The sequence below is a fragment of the Carettochelys insculpta genome, chromosome 3 (genome assembly GCF_033958435.1).
Source record: "Carettochelys insculpta isolate YL-2023 chromosome 3, ASM3395843v1, whole genome shotgun sequence".
Taxonomy (NCBI): domain Eukaryota; kingdom Metazoa; phylum Chordata; order Testudines; family Carettochelyidae; genus Carettochelys; species Carettochelys insculpta.
In genome coordinates, this window is record NC_134139.1 from 211405089 (window position 1) to 211429314 (window position 24226).

The following is a 24226-nucleotide window of genomic DNA, read 5'->3' on the forward strand; positions in this document are numbered from 1 at the left end:
CAAAGGCCTGTGCCCTAAGGTGTCCAATTTTAGCCGACACTATAGTTGTTTATATATGCCAGCAAAGATTAAAGACAGAATGGACTAGTCCCAAGACAGGGGCTCCGGATTCCTTCTGAGGACTGTACTGCAATTGTGTCTGAGAAACAAAGGAGAATGGAATCTGAAATCAACAAACCCAACTTGGTATGGGGGAAATGAGACCTAACCAGTGGAGAGAATGAGGGGATGAGTATTTCTGCCCCAGTCCCTTTTGGGGTACCTATATGGAAATTAGGCAAGAAATCAGGATGCCAGGTCTCTTGGAAAGTTGTTTCAATGGTTAATGACTCTCAAAATTAAATATTTATACCTTCGTGCCAGTCTGAGTTCATCTAGCTTCAGCTGCCAGGTCTTGGATCATGAAAGCCCTGTCTCTGCTAGCTCGAGGAGCCCAGTATCACGTTTATTCGGCATGTACGTATTGGGCAACTGGGATCCAGTCTCTCCTTCACCCTCTTTTTGTCACACAGACCAAGCCCATGAAGTCTGCTTCTGTCAGGCAGGTTTTCTAATTCTTCTCATGGCTCATCTGACTCCTCTCCAACTGATTAACCTTGAACTTTGGGCACCAGACCTAGATGGAGGATTCCACCAGATCTCCCCCCAGGGCCTAAACAGCCTGACACTAGAACAAGTTTGCCAGGTTTTAGAGGATCTGATCAGACCAGCTGCTGGGCCTGTGCTTCTGCAGTGGTGAGGAGGTAAGTGCAAGCTGAATTTCTGCTAGTCTCTTCTCTCCCATGTGTGTCTGTGCTGGTTTTAAGACTATGAGATATGAGTTTAACAGCAATAAAAGACTGTTCCTAACTTGTTGTGCAATTGTTGTTCTTCCAGATGTGTTATGCACATCTGTTGTACTCCAGGCATGTGCCTGCTCAGAGCATCACATCTACCCCCCTTGCCTCATGCCGCTGTGCAATGGCATAGAGCTCCCCTGCCCCCAGCAGCTCCTTTTCACCAGACAGGCTCTAATATAGCATAGAAGGAGGGTGGGTCATGGAAGGACGTGCGACACACCTCAAAGAAGAGTTACAGAACTAGTAACCAACTTTCCTTTGTCGAGTGACTATATATGTCCATTCCACTTCACATGATGCACAAGAAGCTCAGTCCAGAGGTGGGCTGTTACTATTCAATAACTGAAGAGCTAACTAAGATATGGCACAGTGAGTTGAAAAGATATGGACCCATTACTAAGCTGCAGCTCTACAAACGTCTACTACAGCAAGTTTGTCCCAGAAGTTGCAGAAGCTCACGAGGCCCTGAAGAGTGTGTTACCATCCTGGCTTGGAGGGAGTCCCTTGGCAATGTGACAAAACAGACATATGCAGGAGGAAATCCAATAAGTCAAGACATGGAGGCCTTTGTTCCTCTCTGCACACATAGCTTGGGGAGGGCCGGGATTTCAGACAACCCCATATGGATTGGTACTTCACCTGAGGATGGGAACCATGGGTAACATTTCTAGACATAATTAATGACTGCTTCTTGGAGTTGCTAGTCCTGGAATCCACAAATGGAGAGGTAATTCCTGATTTACTGCTAAGCAGCTCACACTATCTGGTCCAAACAGTGCATATAGCTGAAGCACTTGACAATGGAAACCATAATGCCACTAAGTTTAACATTCTTCTAGGGGGAAAAGTGCCAATGAAGCCCACCACAGTAGCATTTAACAAAGGAAGCTACGTGCAAATTGAAAGACTAAACAGAAATTAAAAGGAGCAGCCTCAACAGTGAAATGTCTGCAAGCTGCACTGACATGTTTAAAAAAGGTTCACACTAAAAGACTGGGACTGTTTAGCTTAGAAAACAGACAGATAAAAGGGGATCTAGTCTCAGAGGGGCAGCCGTGTTAGTCTGTAGCTTTACAAATAACAAACAGTTCTGTGGTGCCTTAGAACTGGATGTGGTTTTGCCTGGCCAGCAGGGGAAGTTCACCTGCCTTGATCAGGATGGGTGAGAATGCCACTCTATGCTTAGCACATGTATTCTGCTGGATTGGTAAAACGTTAGTAAATAGTAAGGATATTACGGTGTAAGGCTCTTTCATTGACGAAAGGTCCTGCAAACCCACCAGAAGTTACACCTTGAGCCCCAGGCATTGGTTAAGCGTAGGTATTTAAATGAGCAGGGTTACACTGTGAGCCCTAGGGATTGGTTAAGGGTAAGAACATAAGAACGGCCATACTGGGTCAGAACAAAGGTCCATCTAGCCCAGTATCCTGTCTGCCGACAGTAGCCAATGCCAGGAGCCCCAGAGGAGGTGAACCAAAGACAATGATCAAGCAATTTGTCTCCTGCCATCCATCTCCCACCTTCAACAAAAGGCTAGGCACCATACCTTACCCCTTGCTAACAGCCATCTATGGACCTAACCTCCAAATATTTATCGAGCTCTTTTTTAAACTCTGTTAGAGTCCTGGCCTTCACAGTGTCCTCTGGTAAGGAGTTCCACAGGTTGACTGCGTGCTGTGTGAAGAAAAACTTTCTTTTATTATCAAAACAAAAAGCAGTCAAGTAGCACTTTAAAGACTAGCAAAATAGTTTATTAGGTGAGCTTTCGTGGGACAGACCCACTTCTTCAGACCATAGCCAGACCAGAACAGACTCAATATTTAAGACACAGAGAACCAAAAACAGTAAGCAAGGAGGACAAATCAGAAAAAAATAATCAAGGTGAGCAAATCAGAGAGTGGAGGGGTGTGGGGGGAGGTCAAGAATTAGATTAAGCCAAGTATGCGGATGAGTCCCTATAGTGACTCAGAAAGTTCCCGTCCCAGTTTAAACCATGTGTTAATGTGCCGAATTTGAATATAAAAGCCAGCTCGGCTGCTTCCCTTTGAAGAATGGTGCGAAAGTTCTTTTTCAGTAACACACATAGCTTTAGGTCATTAATAGAATGCCCCATTCCATTAAAATGTTGACTAACTGGTTTGTGGATCTGGAGTGTTTTGGTGTCTGTTTTGTGCCCATTAACCCTTTGTCTAAGGGAGTTAGAAGTCTGTCCAATATACAAAGCATCTGGGCATTGTTGGCACATGATGGCATATATGATGTTAGTAGAGGAGTATGAGAAAGTGCCCGCGATTCTGTGAGTAACCTGGTTAGGTCCAGTGATGGTATTTCCAGAGAAGATATGTGGACAAAGCTGGCAAGCAGGCTTTGTTGCAGGGAAAGGTTCCAGGACTGGTATTCCTGGGGTATAGACTGTGGCTGTTAGTGAGGATCCTCATAAGGTTGGGAGGTTGTCTGTAGGACAGAACAGGCATGTCACCCAGGGCCTTCTGGAGTGTGGCATCCTGATTAAGGATAGGTTGTAGGTCTTTAATAATTCGTTGCAGTGGTCTGAGTTGGGGGCTGTAGGTGATCACCAGTGGTGTTCTCTTCTTGGCTTTTTTGGGCCGATCTTGGAGTAGCTGGTCTCCGGGTATTTGTCTGGCCCTGTCGATTTGTTTTTTTACTTCTCCTGGTGGGTAATTCAGGTTTATGAATATTTGGTAAAGATCTTGTAGTGTTTGGTCTCTGTCAGTTGGATCAGAGCAAATGCGATTGTACCTAAGGGCTTGACTGTAGACAATGGATCTAGTCACGTGTGCAGGATGGAAGCTAGAAGGGTGTAGGTAAGTATAGCGATCAGTAGGTTTTTGGTACAGTGTGGTACTGATCAGGCCATCCTTAATTAGTACTGTAGTGTCCAGGAAATGTATCTCTTGCATGTTGTAATCAAGGCATAAGTTGATGGTGGGGTGTAGACTGTTAAAGTCTCTGTGGAATTCCTCTAAAGCCCCTGTACCATGGGTCCAAATCATAAAGATGTCATCAATGTATCTTAAGTAGAGGAGGGGTAATAGGGGACAAGAGTTGAGGAATCGTTGTTCCAGGTCAGCCATAAATATATTAGCATACTGTGGGGCCATGCCATTGCCCATAGCAGTTCCACTAATGTGGAGGTATAAATTGTCCCCAAATCGGAAATGATTGTGTGTGAGAACAAAGTTACAGAGGTCAGACACCAGATTTGCTGTGGTGGCATGAGGGATGGTATTCCTGATTGCTTGTAATCCGTCTTTATGTGGAATATTAGTGTACAGAGCCTCTACATCCATTGTGGCAAGGATGGCATTATCAGGAACTTTTCTGATGTTTTGTAATTCCTCAGGAAGTCAGTGGTATCTTGGATATAGCTGGGAGCGTTGGTGGCATAGGGTTGGAGGAGGGAGTCCACGTAACTGTACAGTCTGGTGGTAAGGGTGCCAATACCTGAAATGATAGGTCATCCAGGGTTTCCAGGTTTGTGGATTTTGGGAAGTAAATAGAATAATCCAGGCTGCGGCTCAGATGGTGTGTCTGAGTTAATGAGGTCCCGAGTAGCAGCAGGGAGTTCCTTCAGTAGTTGTTGTAATTTCCTTTGGAATTCCAAAGTGGGATCAGCAGAGAGAGGTCTGTAAAATGTGGTATTGGAGAGTTGTCTGGCTGCCTCCTGTTCATAGTCTGACTTATTCAGGATGACAACAGCACCCCCTTTGTCAGCTGGTTTGATTATGATGTCTGGGTTATTTCCTGGACACTACTTGGCTTAATCTAATTCTTGACCTCCCGCTGCACCCCTCCACTTTCTGATTTGCTCATCTTGATTATTTTTTTCTGATTTGTCCTCCTTGCTTACTGTTTTTGGTTCTCTGTGTCTTAAACACTGAGTCTGTTCTGGTCTGGCTATGGTCTGAAGAAGTGGGTCTGTCCCACGAAAGCTCACCTAATAAACTATTTTGCTAGTCTTTAAAGTGCTACTTGACTGCTTTTTGTTTTGATAGTGTATAGACTAGCATGGCTTCCTCTCTGTTTCTTTTATTAGTTTTGAACCTGCTACCCATTAATTTCATTTGGTGTCCTCTAATTCTTGTATTATGGGAACAAGTGAATAACTTTTCTGTATTCACTTTCTCCACACCATTCATGATTTCATATACCCCTATCATATCGCCCCTCAGTCTCCTCTTTTCTAGACTGAAAAGTCCCAGTCTCCCTAGCCTCTCCTCATAGGGGACCCCTTAATCATTTTAGTTGCCCTTTTCTGAACTTTTTCTAATGCCAATATATCTTTTTTGAGGTGAGGAGACCACATCTGCACACAGTACTCAAGATGTGGGCATACCATAGTTTTATATAGGGGAAGTAAGATATTCTTTGTCTTATTTTCTATTCCTTTTTTCATTATTCCTAACATCCTATTTGCTTTACTGACTGCCGCTGCACACTGCATGGATGTTTTCAGAGAACTATCCACTATAATTCCAAGATCCCCTTCCTGATCTGTTGTAGCTAAATTTGCCCCCATCATATTGTATGTATAATTGGGGTTATTTTTCCCAATGTGCATTACCTTACACTTACCCACATTACATTTCATTTGCCATTTTGCTGCCCAATCACTCAGTTTGATGAGATCTTTCTGAAGTTCTTCTCAGTCTGCTTTGGTTTTGACTATCCTGAACAGTTTGGTGTCATCTGCAAACTTTGCCACCTCACTGCTTACCCCTTTCTCTACATCATTGATGAATAAGTTGAACAAGATTCGTCCCAGGACTGACCCTTGGGGAATGCCACTAGTTACCCCCCTCCATTGTGAAAATTTACCATTTATTCCTACCCTTTGTTTCCTGTCTTTTAACCGGTTCCCAATCCATGAAAGGATCTTTTCCAATTCCGAGGGCTCACAGTGTAACCCTGCTCATTTAAATACCTACCCTTAACCAGTCCCTAGGGCTCATGGTGTAACCCTATTCATTTACATACCTCCCCTTAACCAATCCCTAGGGCTCAAGGTGTGACCCTACTCATTTAAATAACCTACCCTTAACCAATCCCTGGGGCTCACAGTGTAACTCTGTTCATTTGAACACCTACCCTTAACCAATCCCTGGGGCTCACAGTTAAGGGTATTTAAATGAACAGTAACAGAGAGGAAGCTGTGCTAGTCTATACAATATCAAAACAAAAAGCAGTCAAGTAGCACTTTAAAGACTAGCAAAATAGTTTATTAGGTGAGCTTTCGTGGGACAGACCCACTTCTTCAGACCATAGCCAGACCAGAACAGACTCAATATTTAAGGCACAGAGAACCAAAAACAGTAAGCAAGGAGGACAAATCAGAAAAAGATAATCAAGGTGAGCAAATCAGAGAGTGGAGGGGTGGGGTGGAGGGGAAGATCAGGAATTAGATTGAGCCAAGTATGCAGACGAGCCCCTATAGTGACTCAGAAAGTTCCCACCACGATTTAAACCATGCGTTAACATGATGGGAACTTTCTGAGTCACTATAGCTACGTCTACAAGTGAAGCCTACATCGAAGTAGCTTATTTCGATGTAGCAACATCGAAAAACATCTATATGTCCTCCAGGGCTGGCAACGTCGACATTCAACTTCGACGTTGCGCAGCACCACATCGAAATAGGCGCTGTGAGGGAACGTCTACACGCCAAAGTAGCACACATCGAAATAAGGGTGCCAGGCACAGCTGCAGACAGGGTCACAGGGCGGACTCAACAGCAAGCCGCTCCCTTAAAGGGCCCCTCCCAGACACAGTTGCACTAAACAACAAAAGATCCACAGAGCCAACAACTGGTTGCAGACCCTGTGCATGCAGCATGGATCCCCAGCTGCCGCAGCAGCAGCCAGAAGCCCTGGGCTAAGGGCTGCTGCACACGGTGACCATAGAGCCCCGCAGGGGCTGGAGAGAGCGCGTCTCTCAACCCCTCAGCTGATGGCCACCATGGCGGACCCCGCTATTTCGATGTTGCAGGACGCGGATCGTCTACACTTGCCCTACTTCGATGTTCAACTTCGAAGTAGGGCGCTATTCCCATCCCCTCATGTGGTTAGCGGCTTCGATGTCTCGCTGCCTAACGTCAATGTTAACATCGAAACAGCGCCCAACACGTGTAGCCGTGACGGGCGCTATTTTGAAGTTAGTGCCGCTACTTCGAAGTAGCGTGCACATGTAGACACGGCTTATAGGGACTCGTCTGCATACTTGGCTCAATCTAATTCTTGACCTTCCCCCCCCTCCACTCTCTGATTTGCTCACCTTGATTATCTTTTTCTGATTTGTCCTCCTTGCTTACTGTTTTTGGTTCTCTGTACCTTAAATATTGAGTCTGTTCTGGTCTGGCTATGGTCTGAAGAAGTGGGTCTGTCCCATGAAAGGTAACCTAATAAACTATTTTGCTAGTCTTTAAAGTGCTACTTGACTGCTTTTTGTTTTAAATGAGCAGGGTTACACTGTGAGCCCTAGGGATTGGTTAAGGGCAGGTTATTTAAATGAGCAGGGTGACACCTTGAGCCCCAGGGACTGGTTAAGTGTAGGTATTTAAATGAGCAGGGTTACACCTGGAGCCCTAGAGACTGAGTAAAGGTATTCACCCTTAGACTACAGGAGTGACAGAGAACTTTGTAACAAGACAGTTCTGGGGATCTGTGCTGCAACAAAGGCAATCAGCACCAAATCAGTGGGTTTGCCCCATTCTGGATCAGTTCTTGTGCCAATGATGTTGCCAGCCCTGGTGCAGGAGACTGAGCCAGTGCCAGAGTACTTGCCAGTGAAGCAGGGACCAGCTCAGCTTAAAGCCCTAAGACTGAGGCATCCCCCACACAAAGTAGTGTTGACAATTAACCCCCAACTAAAATTTAAGTATCACACTTCAGACAGCTAAGGGAAGCTTCCAAATCACACATCACATGGGATGGAAGAATCCCAAGCACCGTTACAGGATGAGAACTGACTGGCTAAGTTGTTGAACAGTACTGGCCCTAGAACTGATCCTTGGGGCACTCCAAACAGTGTGCCCTTAGAACCAAGAAGGCAGATCTAGAGGAGTTATTATTCCCCTCTACTCAGCACTGGTGAGGCCACATCTGGAGTACTGCATCCAGTTCTGGTCCCTCAAGTATAGAAAGGATGTGGACGCATTGGAGACGACTCAGTAGAGGGCAAAAAAAATGATTGGGGTCTGGAGTCCATGACCTATGAGGAGATGCTGAGAGATTTAGGCTTAGTTTACAGAAGAGAAGACCAAGGACTGATTTAATAGCAGCCTTCAACTTCTTGAAGGGGAGCTCTAAAGAGGATGGAGAGAGGCTGTTTTCAGCAGTGAAGGATGGCAGAACAAGGAGCAATGGTCTGAAGTTACAGAGGGAGAGGTGTAGGCTGGACATTAGGAAAAATTACTTCACCAGGAGGGAGGTGAAGCACTGGAATGTGTTGCCTAGAGAGGTGATGGATTTGCCATCCCTAGAGGTTTTTAAGTCCCGGCTTGACATAGTCATGGCTGGGATGACTTAGTTGGGGTTGATCCTGCTTAAAGCAGGAGGCTGGACTCAATGACTTCTTGAGGTCCCTTCCAGCTCTGTGATTCTATGACTTAATGCTATTATGTTATCACTAATTATACTACTTACAGTGAGAAAAGGAAGAGTCCACTAGGTAATCACTTGCTAACACAAGAGAAGAGCTGCTTCAAGGACCAGCACTGGTGATAAGAAAGAAGTAAAGAGGTGGCAGGTCAGCAGGGACCTAAATACATGGCCATGAAGGTACTACTCCAGAGGTCTCTACAGACAACCAGATAGGTACCTCTCAGGTAAAACCTTCTGGTGATCATGTACATGGCATGCACACGCATCCTTGGAACTGACATGAGCAGTCAGTCAAAGAACTCTCCTGTCCCTCTTCAACAGGAGCCTGAAGAGAGGTAGTTACTCTCTTTAAAAGCTCTTGGTAAGACCTGTGGTTGTCCTGGACATGAGAGCAGAATGTGATTCTCCCTGGATGACAAAGAGATGGAATGCAAAGGAAGATGTTCCTCTGGTTGTGCAGCATGTCACGGTTCTGCAGCCTGAGTCCTCAAGGTCTTGCTCACTACTGACCCAAGTACCAACAAAACTGTCCTAGATCTCCTCCTATGAGACATCCTGCAGATCTACAAGATGGAGGAATCAGTGAGGATCTGGAAACCTGAGGAATGCCCCTAAGAGTTCCAGAAAGGCCATGGGTGTGGCACAAGACCCCAGCCATGAGTGCTCCAAAGTTCCAGGTCTTTAGACTGTCTTTGTGGGCACCAGGAAAGGAATACCTGCAATTAAGTGAAAGGTAGTGTCATCTCTCTTGGCAACACAAGCATAAGAGCTCAGACTCTAAGTTACCCAGCCACAGCGATGCCACGGTCCAGAGAAATCTCTGTAGAGATTCCAGCACTGAGAACAGCACTTTGGGCTCATCACCGCACTGTGCTGGTTGAGAAAGCGCTGGATGCTACAAAGATCTAGTCCCCCACTATACTGAAGGAAAATTCTGCTCAAAACCCTGGTGAGATACTGGTGCTTCCCAGCTTGACTCCTAGGCCACTAACGAATCCAGCAAGCAGAGGCAGAGCAGCTCCCTGTGTCACTGGTACTGAGGGAGTCTCCTGATGGTGCTACTGCCCTGTAGGCTAAGCACACCAGACACCAGGGTCAGAGTAGATGACTCTTGATGAGAAGAGCTTGGTGCTTGGGAGTTATATGTCCCAGAAGTCACTTTATCCAATCCTGTCATTTGTTTAGGGGTGAATGGCAAGGGGGAACCTCAGCCAGTCTTGGTTCCTCAATGTTTGTGTTTCTTTCTTGGCACTAGCAAAAGGGACAGGTGCTGACCTTGAGAAACAAGGCCAAAGGGGTCCTCCTCATCAGTGACAAAGGATTCAGTGACCACTTACATTTGTACAGTGAGGAGGACTCCAGGAGTCTGTGGCACAGACTCACCTCTGTCCTTTTCTGTCCAGGTTTGAAGAAAGTGAAGTTACTCACCTTGGTGCAGTAACTATCATTCGTCGAGACGTGTGCTCTCGCAGTGCTCCGCTGAAGGTGCTGGGCTCATCCTGGTGCCACACATCGGAGACCTACTGGCTGTATCCAGACAGTCTGCAGATGTGCTGCTGCTGCGTCTCTACATTTGTGTTCTTTTGATCACATGCACAGACCAGCTTAAGCCTGTTCCTCAAAACCACTCCAGAATCTGAAAAACACACAACAAAGCAGACTCGGAAGTGGGGAGGAGGGTGAGCAGTTGAGCACCCATGGGGGGACACATCTCGAAGAACGACAGTTACTGCACTGGGGTGAGTAACTTTGCCTTCTTTTTTGAGTGGTGTCCCCGTGGGTGCTCCAGTCTAGGTGACTGACAAGCAGTTCCCCACTGACTAAGAGGTGGGTGAAGGAGTCACTGTGCAACTGATGTGGAGAGGACCGCTGAGGCCTGTGAGATGTCCACGGCCCATCGAGTCGAGATTGTGTAATGCCTCATGAACGTGTCATGGGATGAGCAGGTGGCCGCCCTGCAGGTGTCTCTGAGGAGGACTCCCCGCAGGAAGGCTGTAGAAGCTGCCACTGCTCTCACGGACTGGGTTTGGGGCTGAGTTGGGATTGGCACCCAACTGGAAGCGTAACACTGGACGATGCATGCCGTGATGATTCGCGCTCTGCATTGGGATCAGAGGCATTCACCCTTGGAGTGCTTTGCTAGGGAGACTAGCAGATGACCCATTTTCCATCAGGGTTCAGTTCAGTCTATGTAAAAAGCAAGTGCTCTGAGCACATCCAATGTATGCAGCACCACATTCTGCAGTGATGCATGTGGCTTGGGACAGAAGGCAGGCAGGATTATTGGTTCACTAATGTGAAAGTTTGAACAAACTTTTGGGATGAAACCCAGGTGATATCTGAGGGTCACCCCGTCCTTAGTGAAGTCACTGTATGGAGGTCCCATCGTGAACGCTGACAACTGGCTCACTCTACGTGCAGATGTGATTGCAAGGAGGAATGCTACCTTCATGGTAAGTAACTTGAGGGACGTGGTAGCCAGTGGTTTGAAGGGTGGCTTCATTAATGCCTGGAGGGCTACATCCAGACTCCAAGGAGGAGGCGTAGGTTTATGTGGGGGATACGTATTTGTGAAGCCCTTGAGAAATCTTTTACTAATCGCATGGGCGAATACCAAAAACCCTTCAACATGACCTCTAAATGTCGTAATGGTCGCCAAATGCACTCGCAGGGAGGTTAACATTAGTCCTGACTCTTTCAGACGTACCATATAGTCTAGGATAGTCTGGAGCGGAGATGACAGCGGGTCCATGTGATGCCCAGAGAACCAGACCACAAATCTGCGCCACTTGGAAAGGAAGTAGTTCTGGTAGGTTGTCTTCTACTGCAAGTTAAGATGTCTCTGACTTGTGCAGAGTATATGAGTTCAGGCTCATGGAACCAATTAGGAACCAGGACATGACCCATAATGTCTGTGCCTGTAAATGTTGCAGGGTTCCTTGGTTCTGAATAAGAAGGTCCAGCAGGAGAGGCAGAGGGACTCGTGGGTAGGCGACATTCATTGTAGAAGGGGAAACCAATGTTGTCAAGCCCGTGCAGGGGCCACTAGAATCATGGTAGTGCCTCTGTCCTGACCTTGTGCAGTAGCTTGGGAATAAGCACTATGGGAGGAAAGGCCTAGAACAGAGGGCCCTTCCACGTTAGTAAGAATGCGTTGCCCAATGAGCTGTGCCCCACTCCCACTCTGGAACAATACTGTTGACACTTCTTGTTGTGACAGGTGGTGAAGAGATCAACAAGAGGAGAGCCGCAATGACAGAACAAGGAACTGACCACTCCATTATGGAGTTCTCATTTGTGATCTGGTGCAAAGTTTCTGCTCAAGGAGTCTGCAGCTACATTGTTGAGTCCAGGTAAGTAAGACGCCACAATTGTGGTGGTGTTGTGAATGCACTAGTTCCCAAGTCGGATTGATTCCGCACAGAGAGAGAGTCTGAGCAAGCTCCTCCCTGGCGACTGATATAGCACATTGTTGCGACCTTATCTGTCAGTATTTTGACTGTGCAACCCCAGATGTGCTGTTGGAAATGTTGGCAAACCCTTAGAACAGCTCTGACTTCCAACAGTTTGATGTGTAAGAGGTGCTCCTGGGGGGACCAACGTCTCTGATAGAGTGTGTGCTCAGCAGGGAAGCATCTGTAGTGAAGTGCCAGGAGGGTTGCCTGGGGCGAAATGGAACCCCGGATAGCAGACTCCTCCAGCTCTGCCACCAGGAGAGAGAGGAGAGCACCACGGGTGGAAGTGGTCCTTGCTGCTGTATCCACTACATCCAACAACAGCTGGACCACTCTCCAGGCTGCAGCGTAGCCCTCCCTAATTACCAGCTTCAGAATTGGTCTCTTAGATTCTGGCAGATAGTCTAAGAGAGGCATCAACTTAGAGTAAAGTTGTCAAAATCGTGATAGGAGAGCAGAGCCCCACGGCTCACCATGCTAAAAAGCAAGGTCGCCAAGAAGTACAACCTTCTGCCAAAAAGCATTTAGTGTCTTTATCTGATGTTGCCCCCTGAAACTGGGGTGTGCATGATCTATGCAACGCAGCATCCACCACTAGTGAACTGTGTGTGAAGAAGAATTCCATACCCTTGCGGGGGGGGACGAAGTATTTCTTGTACAGCCTCTTGTTGGTAGGGGGAACCGAGGCAGCGGTTTCCCATATATCGTCGGCCACCTCCATAATGTCTTCTTCCATGGAGATGGCTACCCTGGATGAATGAGCAGGTTGTAGATTCTTTAGGTGCCTACATCTCTTTTGCTGCGCTTCACCAAGAGGAATGCCCTGGCTGATAGCCACGCCTTTGAAAAGGTCACTGAAATTCTTAAAATCATCTGGAGGGCATCCCTGGGGACAACAGCCTCATCAGGGAGTGAGGAGGATCAGTCCATGCGAGGTGCACTGGGCCTTTGGTCCTCTGCACCTGATGCCAGCGTGATCCCCGATTCCAGATGCTGAGGTGATGGAGTTTGCGGTGGTGGAGACAGGATCAGAGCTGGTGACATTCGGGGAGAGGTGTAACCCACAGTGGAAGGGGCCCATGATTGAGACCTGCCGTGATGCTCCTTCCTAGGGAAGTACCTGCAGGAGGAGTAATAAAAGTGACGGTCTCAATAGCGAGAGTTGCTAGAGTGGCGAGTCATATGATCACCTATCCAGTCCCAGGACAAGTCTCTAAGATGGGAAAAGAATGCTAACATCCTGGACAATGGCAACAGGGAATCTGCAGCGTGACCCACACTCATACTTTGGGGTCAGGAATTGGGACGGCAGCCCAATAATATTGAGAGCTACATCTTCACCTCTGCAAGTGTGTGAAGGAGGTGACCTTGGTGCAATGCCTCTGGAGATGAAGGGGCTGGAAAGAAGGTTGGTGATGCTGACCGAGGGCTAACACTTCGGTGCCATGATTTGGTTGGTGCCTTCTTCAGTGCTGTGTTGTGCAGGACTTCCGGTGCTGACAGTCTACGCACTGGCAGGCCCAGGGATCAGTGCAGCAATGATAGTCGTTGGTGGGCCCAGTGACGGTACTGTAGCTGGAACCGGAGTTGGTAGCAGAACAACAGTCAGTGCCAGGGACACCGGTGGCGTGGGCACACTAGCCACTGAGTACTTGTGAAGAGTTGTCTACACTCTTGGTTGCGGAGCCTTCAAGCCCAAAGGTTTCAGTGCTGCGACACAGGCTTTGGTGGTTTGCTGCTCCCAGTTCTCTTAGAACTCAGAGAGGTAGTGACAGTTTTTACTGTGTCATCAGGCATGCCCTGCACTAGGGCAGGCAATAACCTGGTTGGCAAAGCCTAGGCTTTCTTAGAGCGAACAGCCTTGAAGAGAAATCGCTGCGTTTATGTTCGGGCTGCTCCAGTCCCTTTGCAGTCTCAGGAAAGGGTTGAAGGGTCTAATCCAACAAGATCATGTTGAGGTGCATCTCATGATTGCACTGTGCCCTGGCCACTAGTTTAGAACAAATGCTGGCACTTCTGAGGGATATGACCCTCTCCCAGGCAGCATATGCACTTGGAATGACCATCTGAGGCGGGCATGGCTTCGCAGCACTATTCACATTTCTTAAAGCCTTGTGAGCTAGGCATGGTCAGTTATATAAGTCAGAAATGTACTGTAACTTCAAGTATAACTATGGAGAAACTTAACTGTAGGTAACAGGTTTTATTTTTCTTAAGGAAAACAATGCAGAACTGAAGACAAAAGATAAGAACAACAACTACGTATATATGTAGACAAAGAAGTTGTTTTGTGAGTGTCATGACTTCAAAATGCAGAGAGACAGTTGGCTCTGTCTGAAGCCTGGGATGGTTGAGAAGGACTGGTTTGAGCTGGTCTGCGCACGTGATCAAAAGTGTGTGAACGGAGAGATGCAGCAGCAGCGTATGAGCAGACCGGCTGGATAAAACTGGAAAAGTCTCTGATCTGTGGCGCCGGGACAAGCCCAGCACCTACAGTGGAGCACCCATGGGGACATCAGTTAAAGAAGAACTTACAAATCTGGCAGCTGTCTTGACTGTGACCCTGAGTGTGGCACTTCACAGTGGAATGAGTGTCACTTAGCAGTACAGATTTCTTGCAATTAACACAGGGCTTAAGTTCCAGATACAGAGGCACTCCCAGTACCAGGCGTTAGAACCCTGGGAATAAGAGAAACTCATGCTGCAAGATAATGAACAGAAAACCTACACTAATCTGATGCTCATGGATACCACTCTTAGACAATACAAGAAAGGAAGAAAATTTCCGATTAAAGGGAGAATTTGCAGTTGCAAGCCAACATGCTCTAACTACTGCTTATGGATGATATGGAGGGACTGAGGGGCGTTGTAGGCAGCTCTGCCCTTCATGCTATTATTGTTCAGAAGCATGAGGCAGATGAATATCAGAGGGTAGCCGTGTTAGTCTGTATTCACAAAAACAACAAGAAGTCCTGTGGCACCTCATAGACTAACAGATTTTTGGAGCATGAGCTTTTGTGGGCAAAGACCCGCTTCGTCAGATGCAGGGCATGCACTACCCCAGCAGAGACCACTAAAAGAAGAACTGTCCAGTGCAGTGGATGCATACCCTGAAGTGGAATGGACATGTGCAAAGCACCCTGCAGAACAGCAGCTGCAGCCCAGCTCCACTGATCTCTCTTCCCCAGCAAGAGCAGCAGTTACCCTCTTTCCTACAGACCCACCTTCAGGACGGAACATGTCATTCCACTGACATGAACACCTCCTTTTCTTCACAGCTGCACTGACTGCCAGTCCTTACCATGCTGTATTTCTTCATGGCCACTAGCTGGGGTCCCACAAGCCTTGTTACCTCCACACTCCGTGGCTGGCCCAAGAATTTAATGGCCAGCTCAGCTGCCTGCAGAAGAAAAAGCATCAGTGGTGGAAGGGATGGGAGCTGTCTGAGAAGGGACCAGTTGAGAGGCTATGGCCCAGCTCCAAGGCTGGGGATTAACGTCCTCCTGAGGGAGCCAGACCCTAGCTCTGACATTGGGAGGAAGGGCACTCCCAGAAACAGCCAGTATGTGGACCCAAATCTCAGGGGAAGGACTCACTGGGAAGAGCTAGGCCATAGCCCTGAGATTGGGGGCAGGAACCTGCCTGTAAGAGAGCCAATCTCTGATCCCAAGATTGGGACAAGGACCCAGTCCGGGAGAGCCAGGTCCAGGGACTGAGGGGCAAGGCTCCACTGCAGAGTGCCAGACCCTGGCCCTGAGATCTGGGGGGCATGCCAGGCCAGGGAGAGAGCTGGTCCGTGGCTCCAAGATAGGTGAGGAGGGGCCCTGTTGGGGAAAGCCCAACACTGGCCCGAGTACCAGAGGATGCAGTTGTTTGGGGCATTGCCCTAAAAGGGTCACTGGTACCTGTAGATCATCTCTGCGGTCTTGGTCAGCCTGAAGCCTCCAGAGATGCTTGGAGTTTGGTCATGATGTCTCTTTGAAGTGGGGAGCTAGTGAGTACCAGAGGAGGGGCAAGGGCCCAGGTCTTACCTTCAGCCGGCACTTCTCCACCAGCAGGCTGTTACTGGCATCCTGGACCTTCAGATAGCAGTCCACAGCCCTGGCATATTCCCCAGCCTGCTCCCACTGCCGGGCCTGCTCCAGCACGCCCTCCATGCCTCTGCAGGACAACACAGAGTGCGAGTCAGTGTTTAGCACTGTGAGATGGCATAGGAATCCTGGCACAGCCAGGCCCAGAAAGGGGCCCTGCAGATGCAGGGAGAGGCAGACACAGGCAGGAAGAGAGAGATGCCTCCAAGTACCAGGATAGTTGATACTGTCTCCTGCCTTCAGCTAGTGATCAAGAAACCCATGGAGGAGAGTGGCCAGAGCCATACCACAGGGAGCAGGAAATCAGTCTAGCTCTGGGTATCCCTGCACTGGGTCAGCCCAGTGCCCCCTGCTGAAAAAACTGGGCCTACCTGGTTCCTTTCTTGGCAGCCTCCCTGTCATATTCCTCCTGCAGCGCCTCCAGCCGGCTGGGGACATACTCCTTACAGGTCCGCAAGGCATCACTCCACATGCCAGCCTCCTGCACCAAATACACCAGGGTTGGAGTGGGGAAGGTCTTTGCTCTACTTGCTAGGCTTCCAGGCACTCAGGGCTGAGCCAGGGACGCCCCCCAAGATCCTCTAATCCAGCCTCCACCTCTCAAAGCTACACCTGGGGAGAAGACATCCACAGTCCTCTAGTCCTGCCCCCACCCTCTCACAGCTACACCTGGGGAGAGGGACAGTCACAGCCTCCCAATCCTGCCCCTCCCGCCTCACAGCTGCACCTGGGAAGGGGGCACCCATAGCTACTCCCTATTCAACCCCCCATTCCCCCACAACTACACCTGTGGAGGGGTATGACATTATAGGATTAAGAGATGAACATACAACCACTATTATATGCTTGTACCAAATAAATAAGAGGTCTACGACAAGCTTACAATTCATTGAGTCTGTTTATACTGCTCATATGCATGTATCATTTTTGTATTTGAACACGAGTGTTTCTGTGCTTGTATTTCAAATGTTTGTTGCTGGGAGAGATCAACAGGAGACTTGGCCAGCCTGTTGTGACAAGACTACAGTAAAAGCACCCGGATAACTGGCACATTGTGTTAAATGGCATGCCACAGTCTGGCATTGCTCTATGATCTGGCACATTTGATTAGCTTGCACGCCCAGGTCACTGGAGGGGACTGGATAGCAGAGATTTTACTGTGTTAGTCAAATGAATGGTGCCAGTCCACATCTGATGAGCTTTTCTGTGAGAGTGTTCAGACTAGCAATAGCTGTATTAATGACAGGTGAATCCCCATGCTTTTTTTTCCTCCTCCTTCCTCCCACCCCCCACTATATAAACCCAAGATTCTCATTACATACTCCAACTCTGATGAATAGGAAAACTCATTATCTAATAAATAAATGTGTTAGTCTTTAAGGTGCTACAGGACTGCTTGTTCTGCTTGTTTTTTTGTGAAGTTACAGAAATCATGACCCTAACCACCTCAGGTCACCAACCAAAACCTCTGCAAACTCCGTCTTTGCCCACATTGCTGTTGCCTCAGGTTACAACTCCCTCCCAGACTCTGCAACCCCTCTTTCAGCCCCACCCCCAGGTCAGAATCCTCTCCTGCACCCATGTCCCATCCTTGACCCTACAGCCCCTGCTGCACGACAATCTTCTGCCCCATGTCACCACGCAAACCCTCTGCACCCTCTTTCCCCAGCTCCAAGTCACAACTCCCTCCCAGATGCTGCAACCCCTCCTATGCTCTCCCCTATGCCAAAATCCCCTCCTTTCACCCATACCCCTTCCCTGACCCTGTACCCCAATCCCCTGCCCCAGGTTACAACTCCTTCCTCTCAGACCCCATACTCTCTCCTGCACTGCAGTCCCATACCCCAAGTTTTGTTCTGCATCCAGTCTCTGTCCCAGATCCCACACTCTCTCCACAGAAAAGTACAACCCTTGGCCACTTACCAAAATCTTGGACTGCCCCCCCCGCTTCAAAAATTATTGTCCGCCCCGGGCTCAGAATAACCTGTTACAATTTGGTGGGACTGACTTTCATAAAGCCAGCGTGGCACAGAGAAGTGCTTTTTGTAACTGCTTCAGTGTGCCCTATAGTTGAGGACCCTCAGTCTAAGGTTGTAAATTTTCCTGCCTCTAACCAACTTGCCCTGAATTGATCCTTTCAGCAGTGCCACCAGAAACCTCCTGAATTATAAGGGGGCATCAACAACCCACTCATCCAGGCCTCCCACCACCTCACAACTACACCTGGAGAGACAGTACCCACTGCCCCCCAATCCAGGCCTCCCACCACCTCACACCTATACCTGGAGAGACAGTACCCACTGCCCCCCAATCCAGGCCTCCCACCACCTCCCAGCTACACCTGGAGAGGCAGTACCCACTGCCCCCCAATCCAGGCCTCCCACCACCTCACAGCTACACCTGGAGAGACAGTACCCACTGCCCCCCAATCCAGGCCTCCCACCACCTCACACCAATACCTGGAGAGACAGTACCCACTGCCCCCCGATCCAGGACTCCCACCACCTCACAGCTACACCTGGAGAGACAGTATCCACTGCCCCCCAATCCAGGCCTCCCACCACCTCACAGCTACACCTGAAGAGGCAGTACCCACTGCCCCCTGATCCAGGCCTCCCACCACCTCACAGATACACCTGGAGAGGCAGTACCCACTGCCCCCCGATCCAGGCCTCCCACCACCTCACACCTACACCTGGAGAGGCAGTACCCACTGCCCCCCGATCCAGGCCTCCCACCACCTCACAGCTACACCTGGAGAGACAGTACCCACTGCCCCCCAATCCAGGCCTCCCACCACCTCACAGCTACACCTGGAGAGGCAGTACCCACTGCCCCCCAATCCAGGACTCCCACCACCTCACAGCTATACCTGGAGAGGCAGTACCCACTGCCCCCCAATCCAGGACTCCCACCACCTCACAGCTATACCTGGAGAGGCAGTACCCACTGCCCCCCAATCCAGGCCTCCCACCACCTCACACCTATACCTGGAGAGGCAGTACCCACTGCCCCACAATCCAGGACTCCCACCACCTCACAGCTACACCTGGAGAGGCAGTACCCACTGCCCCCCAATCCAGGACTCCCACCACCTCACAGCTATACCTGGAGAGACAGTACCCACTGCCCCCCGATCCAGGACTCCCACCACCTCACAGCTACACCTGGAGAGACAGTATCCACTGCCCCCCAATCCAGGCCTCCCACCACCTCACAGCTACACCTGAAGAGGCAGTACCCACTGCCCCCTGATCCAGGCCTCCCACCACCTCACAGATACACCTGGAGAGGCAGTACCCACTGCCCCCCGATCCAGGCCTCCCACCACCTCACACCTACACCTGGAGAGGCAGTACCCACTGCCCCCCGATCCAGGCCTCCCACCACCTCACAGCTACACCTGGAGAGACAGTACCCACTGCCCCCCAATCCAGGCCTCCCACCACCTCACAGCTACACCTGGAGAGGCAGTACCCACTGCCCCCCAATCCAGGACTCCCACCACCTCACAGCTATACCTGGAGAGGCAGTACCCACTGCCCCCCAATCCAAGACTCCCACCACCTCACAGCTATACCTGGAGAGGCAGTACCCACTGCCCCCCAATCCAGGCCTCCCACCACCTCACACCTATACCTGGAGAGGCAGTACCCACTGCCCCACAATCCAGGACTCCCACCACCTCACAGCTACACCTGGAGAGGCAGTACCCACTGCCCCCCAATCCAGGACTCCCACCACCTCACAGCTATACCTGGAGAGACAGTACCCACTGCCCCCCGATCCAGGACTCCCACCACCTCACAGCTACACCTGGAGAGACAGTATCCACTGCCCCCCAATCCAGGCCTCCCACCACCTCACAGCTACACCTGAAGAGGCAGTACCCACTGCCCCCTGATCCAGGCCTCCCACCACCTCACAGATACACCTGGAGAGGCAGTACCCACTGCCCCCCGATCCAGGCCTCCCACCACCTCACACCTACACCTGGAGAGGCAGTACCCACTGCCCCCCGATCCAGGCCTCCCACCACCTCACAGCTACACCTGGAGAGACAGTACCCACTGCCCCCCAATCCAGGCCTCCCACCACCTCACAGCTACACCTGGAGAGGCAGTACCCACTGCCCCCCAATCCAGGACTCCCACCACCTCACAGCTATACCTGGAGAGGCAGTACCCACTGCCCCCCAATCCAGGACTCCCACCACCTCACAGCTATACCTGGAGAGGCAGTACCCACTGCCCCCCAATCCAGGCCTCCCACCACCTCACACCTATACCTGGAGAGGCAGTACCCACTGCCCCACAATCCAGGACTCCCACCACCTCACAGCTACACCTGGAGAGGCAGTACCCACTGCCCCCTGATCCAGGCCTCCCACCACCTCACAGCTACACCTGGAGAGGCAGTACCCACTGCCCCCCAATCCAGGACTCCCACCACCTCACAGCTATACCTGGAGAGGCAGTACCCACTGCCCCACAATCCAGGACTCCCACCACCTCACAGCTACACCTGGAGAGGCAGTACCCACTGCCCCCTGATCCAGGCCTCCCACCACCTCACAGCTACACCTGGAGAGGCAGTACCCACTGCCCCCCGATCCAGGACTCCCACCACCTCACAGCTACACCTGGAGAGGCAGTACCCACTGCCCCCCAATCCAGGCCTCCCACCACCTCACAGCTACACCTGGAGAGGCAGTACCCACTGGCCCCCAATCCAGGCCTCCCACCACCTCACACCTATACCTGGAGAGGCAGTACCCACTGCCCCCCAATCTAGGCCTCCCACCACCTCACACCTATACCTGGAGAGGCAGTACCCACTGCCCCCCAATCCAGGACTCTCACCACCTCACACCTACTCCTGGAGAGGCAGTACCCACTGCCCCCTGATCCAGGCCTCCCACCACCTCACACCTACACCTGGAGAGGCAGTACCCACTGCCCCCCGATCCAGGCCTCCCACCACCTCACACCTATACCTGGAGAGACAGTACCCACTGCCCCCCAACCCAGGCCTCCCACCACCTCACACCTATACCTGGAGAGGCAGTACCCACTGCCCCCCAATCCAGGCCTCCCACCACCTCACAGCTACACCTGGAGAGGCAGTACCCACTGCCCCCTGATCCAGGACTCCCACCACCTCACAGCTACACCTGGAGAGGCAGTACCCACTGCCCCCTGATCCAGGCCACCCACCACCACACACCTATACCTGGAGAGGCAGTACCCACTGCCCCCCAATCCAGGCCTCCCACCACCTCACAGCTACACCTGGAGAGACATTATCCACTGCCCCCTGATCCAGGACTCCCACCACCTCACAGCTACACCTGGAGAGGCAGTACCCACTGCCCCCTGATCCAGGACTCCCACCACCTCACACCTATACCTGGAGAGGCAGCATCCAACCCCACCCCCTATCCAACCAACTTCCACAGTACCCACAACTACTCAGGCCTGGACACTGAGCTCTGTGGAAGGAATGGGGATGGGGGTTCCCAACTCAGGAGGAGAGCAAATGTTACAAAGGATTCCTGATCCAGACACTGAGCTATTCATGGGGGGGAGGGGGCAGGAATGGAAGGAAAGGGGTGGGTCCCAGAACCAGACACTGAGCTATTTGGGGGGGGAGGGGCAGGAATGGAAGGAAAGGGGTGGGTCCCAGAACCAGAAACTGAGTCCTCAGGGGGAGGACAATGGGGGAATGGGGAATTCCTCATCCTGGGGTGAGCAATAATTTTTGATGTGAGGCCACTTCAAAAATGCGGTAAGTGGCCAAGGCCCACACTATTCTGTGATATAATGGAGGAGGTGTGGGGTCTGGAATGGAGGTGAGGTGCAGTAGGGAGCATGGGGTAAGGGACTGAGGTGCAGGAAGGAATGTGGGATCTAGGAGAGATTGGGTGTTGGAAGGGGTTGTGGCCTGGGACAGCGAACTGGGTGGGAAGGGTTTGGGCTGTGACCTCGGCAGAAGAGGGCTGTGATCTGGGGCAAGGGACTGGAGTGAGGGTCTTGGAGGGAACACGAATGTAGGAGTGAAAGCAGAGGGTTTGGTTTATATGGGGCAGGGGAGCAGGAGTGGGGGCACAGAGGACAGTGGGAGGGAAGGGCTAGGGTGCCAGAGACAGGCTCTGGCTAGGAGACAATAACCTGTCTGACTCCTGGCCAGCAGTCCAACAGGCTCCCTGCCTTCCATGACTTGGCAGGCTGCTCAGAGCAGCTGGCTACAAGGCCATATGCACCTGTGAACAGCTGTGAGTCTCAGAGGAGGGCGGGAGAAGTACTATTGGCTGTTTTCTGGTAAATGAGAGTTGCAAGATTTGGCTGGAGGAGAAGGCAGTGCACAAAGCCACCCCCCCAGCCATGCTTGCAGCTGTTCAGACAAACAGGACTGTTTTCTGAACAGTACTGGGCCACTTGGCAGAAAGGGAGCCTGGCTGAGGCTCCTGCTGTGCCTGTGAGCTGGACAGAGAAGTCACTCCTTTGTGTTGTGATGATGGTTGTTTGAATGCATTTACTTGTGGCCGCTCCATGGTAGGCGTTGGTCTTACTCAGCACCACAGCACGGAGACTTCCTGAGCAGTGCTGAGCGGAGCTCTGCTTGTGCTGACCCAGCTCATGCTGTTCACGCCACAAGGGATAGCGTGTGCAGCCCCGCTCTCTCCTCAGTTGCTTCACTGATGCCCTAACTCTGTCTACTGCACCGAGAAGAGGGGAAGTGGGTGAGACGTGGAGCACCCATGGGGGGCACATCTCAAAGAACCATCATCACTGCAGGAAGCGAGTAACTTCTCGCTCTTCCAGTGCTGTCCCCGTAAATGCTCCCTGGTAGGTGATGGCAGAGCAGTGCCTCCCCAGTTGGATGGTGGGTTTTGATTTGGTGCATCTACTGTGTACAGTACTGCCCAACCTACTGCCGTATCTCTGTCTGCATGGGACTGCAATGCATAGTGAGCCATGTACATGTGGTTAGAAGACCACATGGCTGCCCAACAAATATCCTGTAAGGGCACTCCCTTTAAAAAGGCTGTGGGTGTTGCTACTGATCTTGTGCAGAGTGCCTTCAGAAACACCGGCCATGGTTTGTTTCGGATGGACTAGCAGTGCACTATGCACATAGATGCGAGCTTTGATATTCATCGGGCCGACAGAGGCAATCCCTTTGATCTTTCTGTGATAGATAAAAATAACCTCTGTGATTTTCTAACAGTGTTAAAAATCTCTTAGTGGGGGTTTTTGACGTCTCCGCCCTCCAGGTGTATTGCAGGGTCTCCTCCCATGTGTGGCCATGATTATCACAGGCAAATCATGAAGCTTTTACCTCAAAAATGTTATTAGAATGGTGTTTACTTTTCAAACCACCACATATCCATTCACTTACATTGAGGGAATGACCGTTTGAGCCACCTAACGGTCAGTTACAATCTAGCTTTACCACTCTATTAATGTAAATATGGTACAAGCTACCTATAGAATCATGATGAACTCCTGTATTAATAAATACACCTGGAACGTTTAGAAGTCCAGAGGACCACAGGACTTAAGTCTTCAATCAGGTCTGTTCAGAACTTTGAGCCTCATGAATATTAATGGAGGAGCTCTATAAAAGACGGCCCGTACAAGGGTCGGGGTCCCAGTTGGCTCATTTGCCCACTGCCTGCTCACTTCTTGGGATCCAGGTGAAGAGAGAAGAGGAGGAAGGAAGAGAAGAAGAGAGCTGAATTTGCACTAGCTGAAAACCACTAAGGCGTATGGCGTGGAGCTTTGTCTCTGTCTGCCTATTAAAAGAGCTGACACTCGGCAGCGGTGTTGAGCCTTGTCTCCGCCCGCCATTTAAATAGCAACAACAGACATCAAGAACCAGATGTGAGTTGCAGTGGGCGGCTCCTGCCCCTGTTGGCTAGTGGTTGAACTGGCCCCTTTTAAGGGGGTACTGCGCTCTTGTCAGCGTGTGAGGCGGTAGAGCCCCACTGCCCACAGCGAGGGAACTGGTCTCCCTGCAGCGAAAGAACTGCGGCCCAGTTCCCCCATACCCTTTATTCTGATCTGTGTCCAGCTATTGACTTTGAACATTTGATAGCAACAAAGACTTTAATTTCCTTAACTGTATAAATTTATAGTTAAACATAAGAAAGGTTTGGTGTTAACATAAGGTAGGGTAAGTACAGGACTAAGGATAAATAGATATTATTTAGTTAGGT

At 50.4% G+C, this 24226-nt stretch overlaps 1 protein-coding gene and 1 long non-coding RNA gene across 5 annotated transcripts in view; one reads left to right on the top strand and one right to left on the bottom strand.

Annotated features, from left to right (window-relative positions):
- IFT172 (intraflagellar transport 172) overlaps window positions 1–24226 on the bottom strand; it is a 231338-nt gene that overhangs the window by 61755 nt on the left and 145357 nt on the right. For all 4 annotated transcript variants that reach the window (XR_012645170.1, XM_074991603.1, XM_074991602.1 and 1 more), the window contains exons 34-36: window positions 16377–16486; window positions 15946–16075; window positions 15216–15314 (exon numbers count right to left, since the gene is read on the bottom strand). Coding sequence is in view for 3 of the 4 variants with exons in the window: in XM_074991603.1 (XP_074847704.1) it covers window positions 15216–15314; window positions 15946–16075; window positions 16377–16486 (339 nt within the window). In the remaining variant the exon portion in view is untranslated. The remainder of the gene's footprint in view (window positions 1–15215; window positions 15315–15945; window positions 16076–16376; window positions 16487–24226) is intronic.
- Window positions 552–11839, top strand: LOC142011698 (uncharacterized). The gene is made up of 3 exons (XR_012645171.1): window positions 552–743; window positions 11161–11268; window positions 11680–11839. It is a non-coding gene; the product is annotated as an uncharacterized LOC142011698 (long non-coding RNA).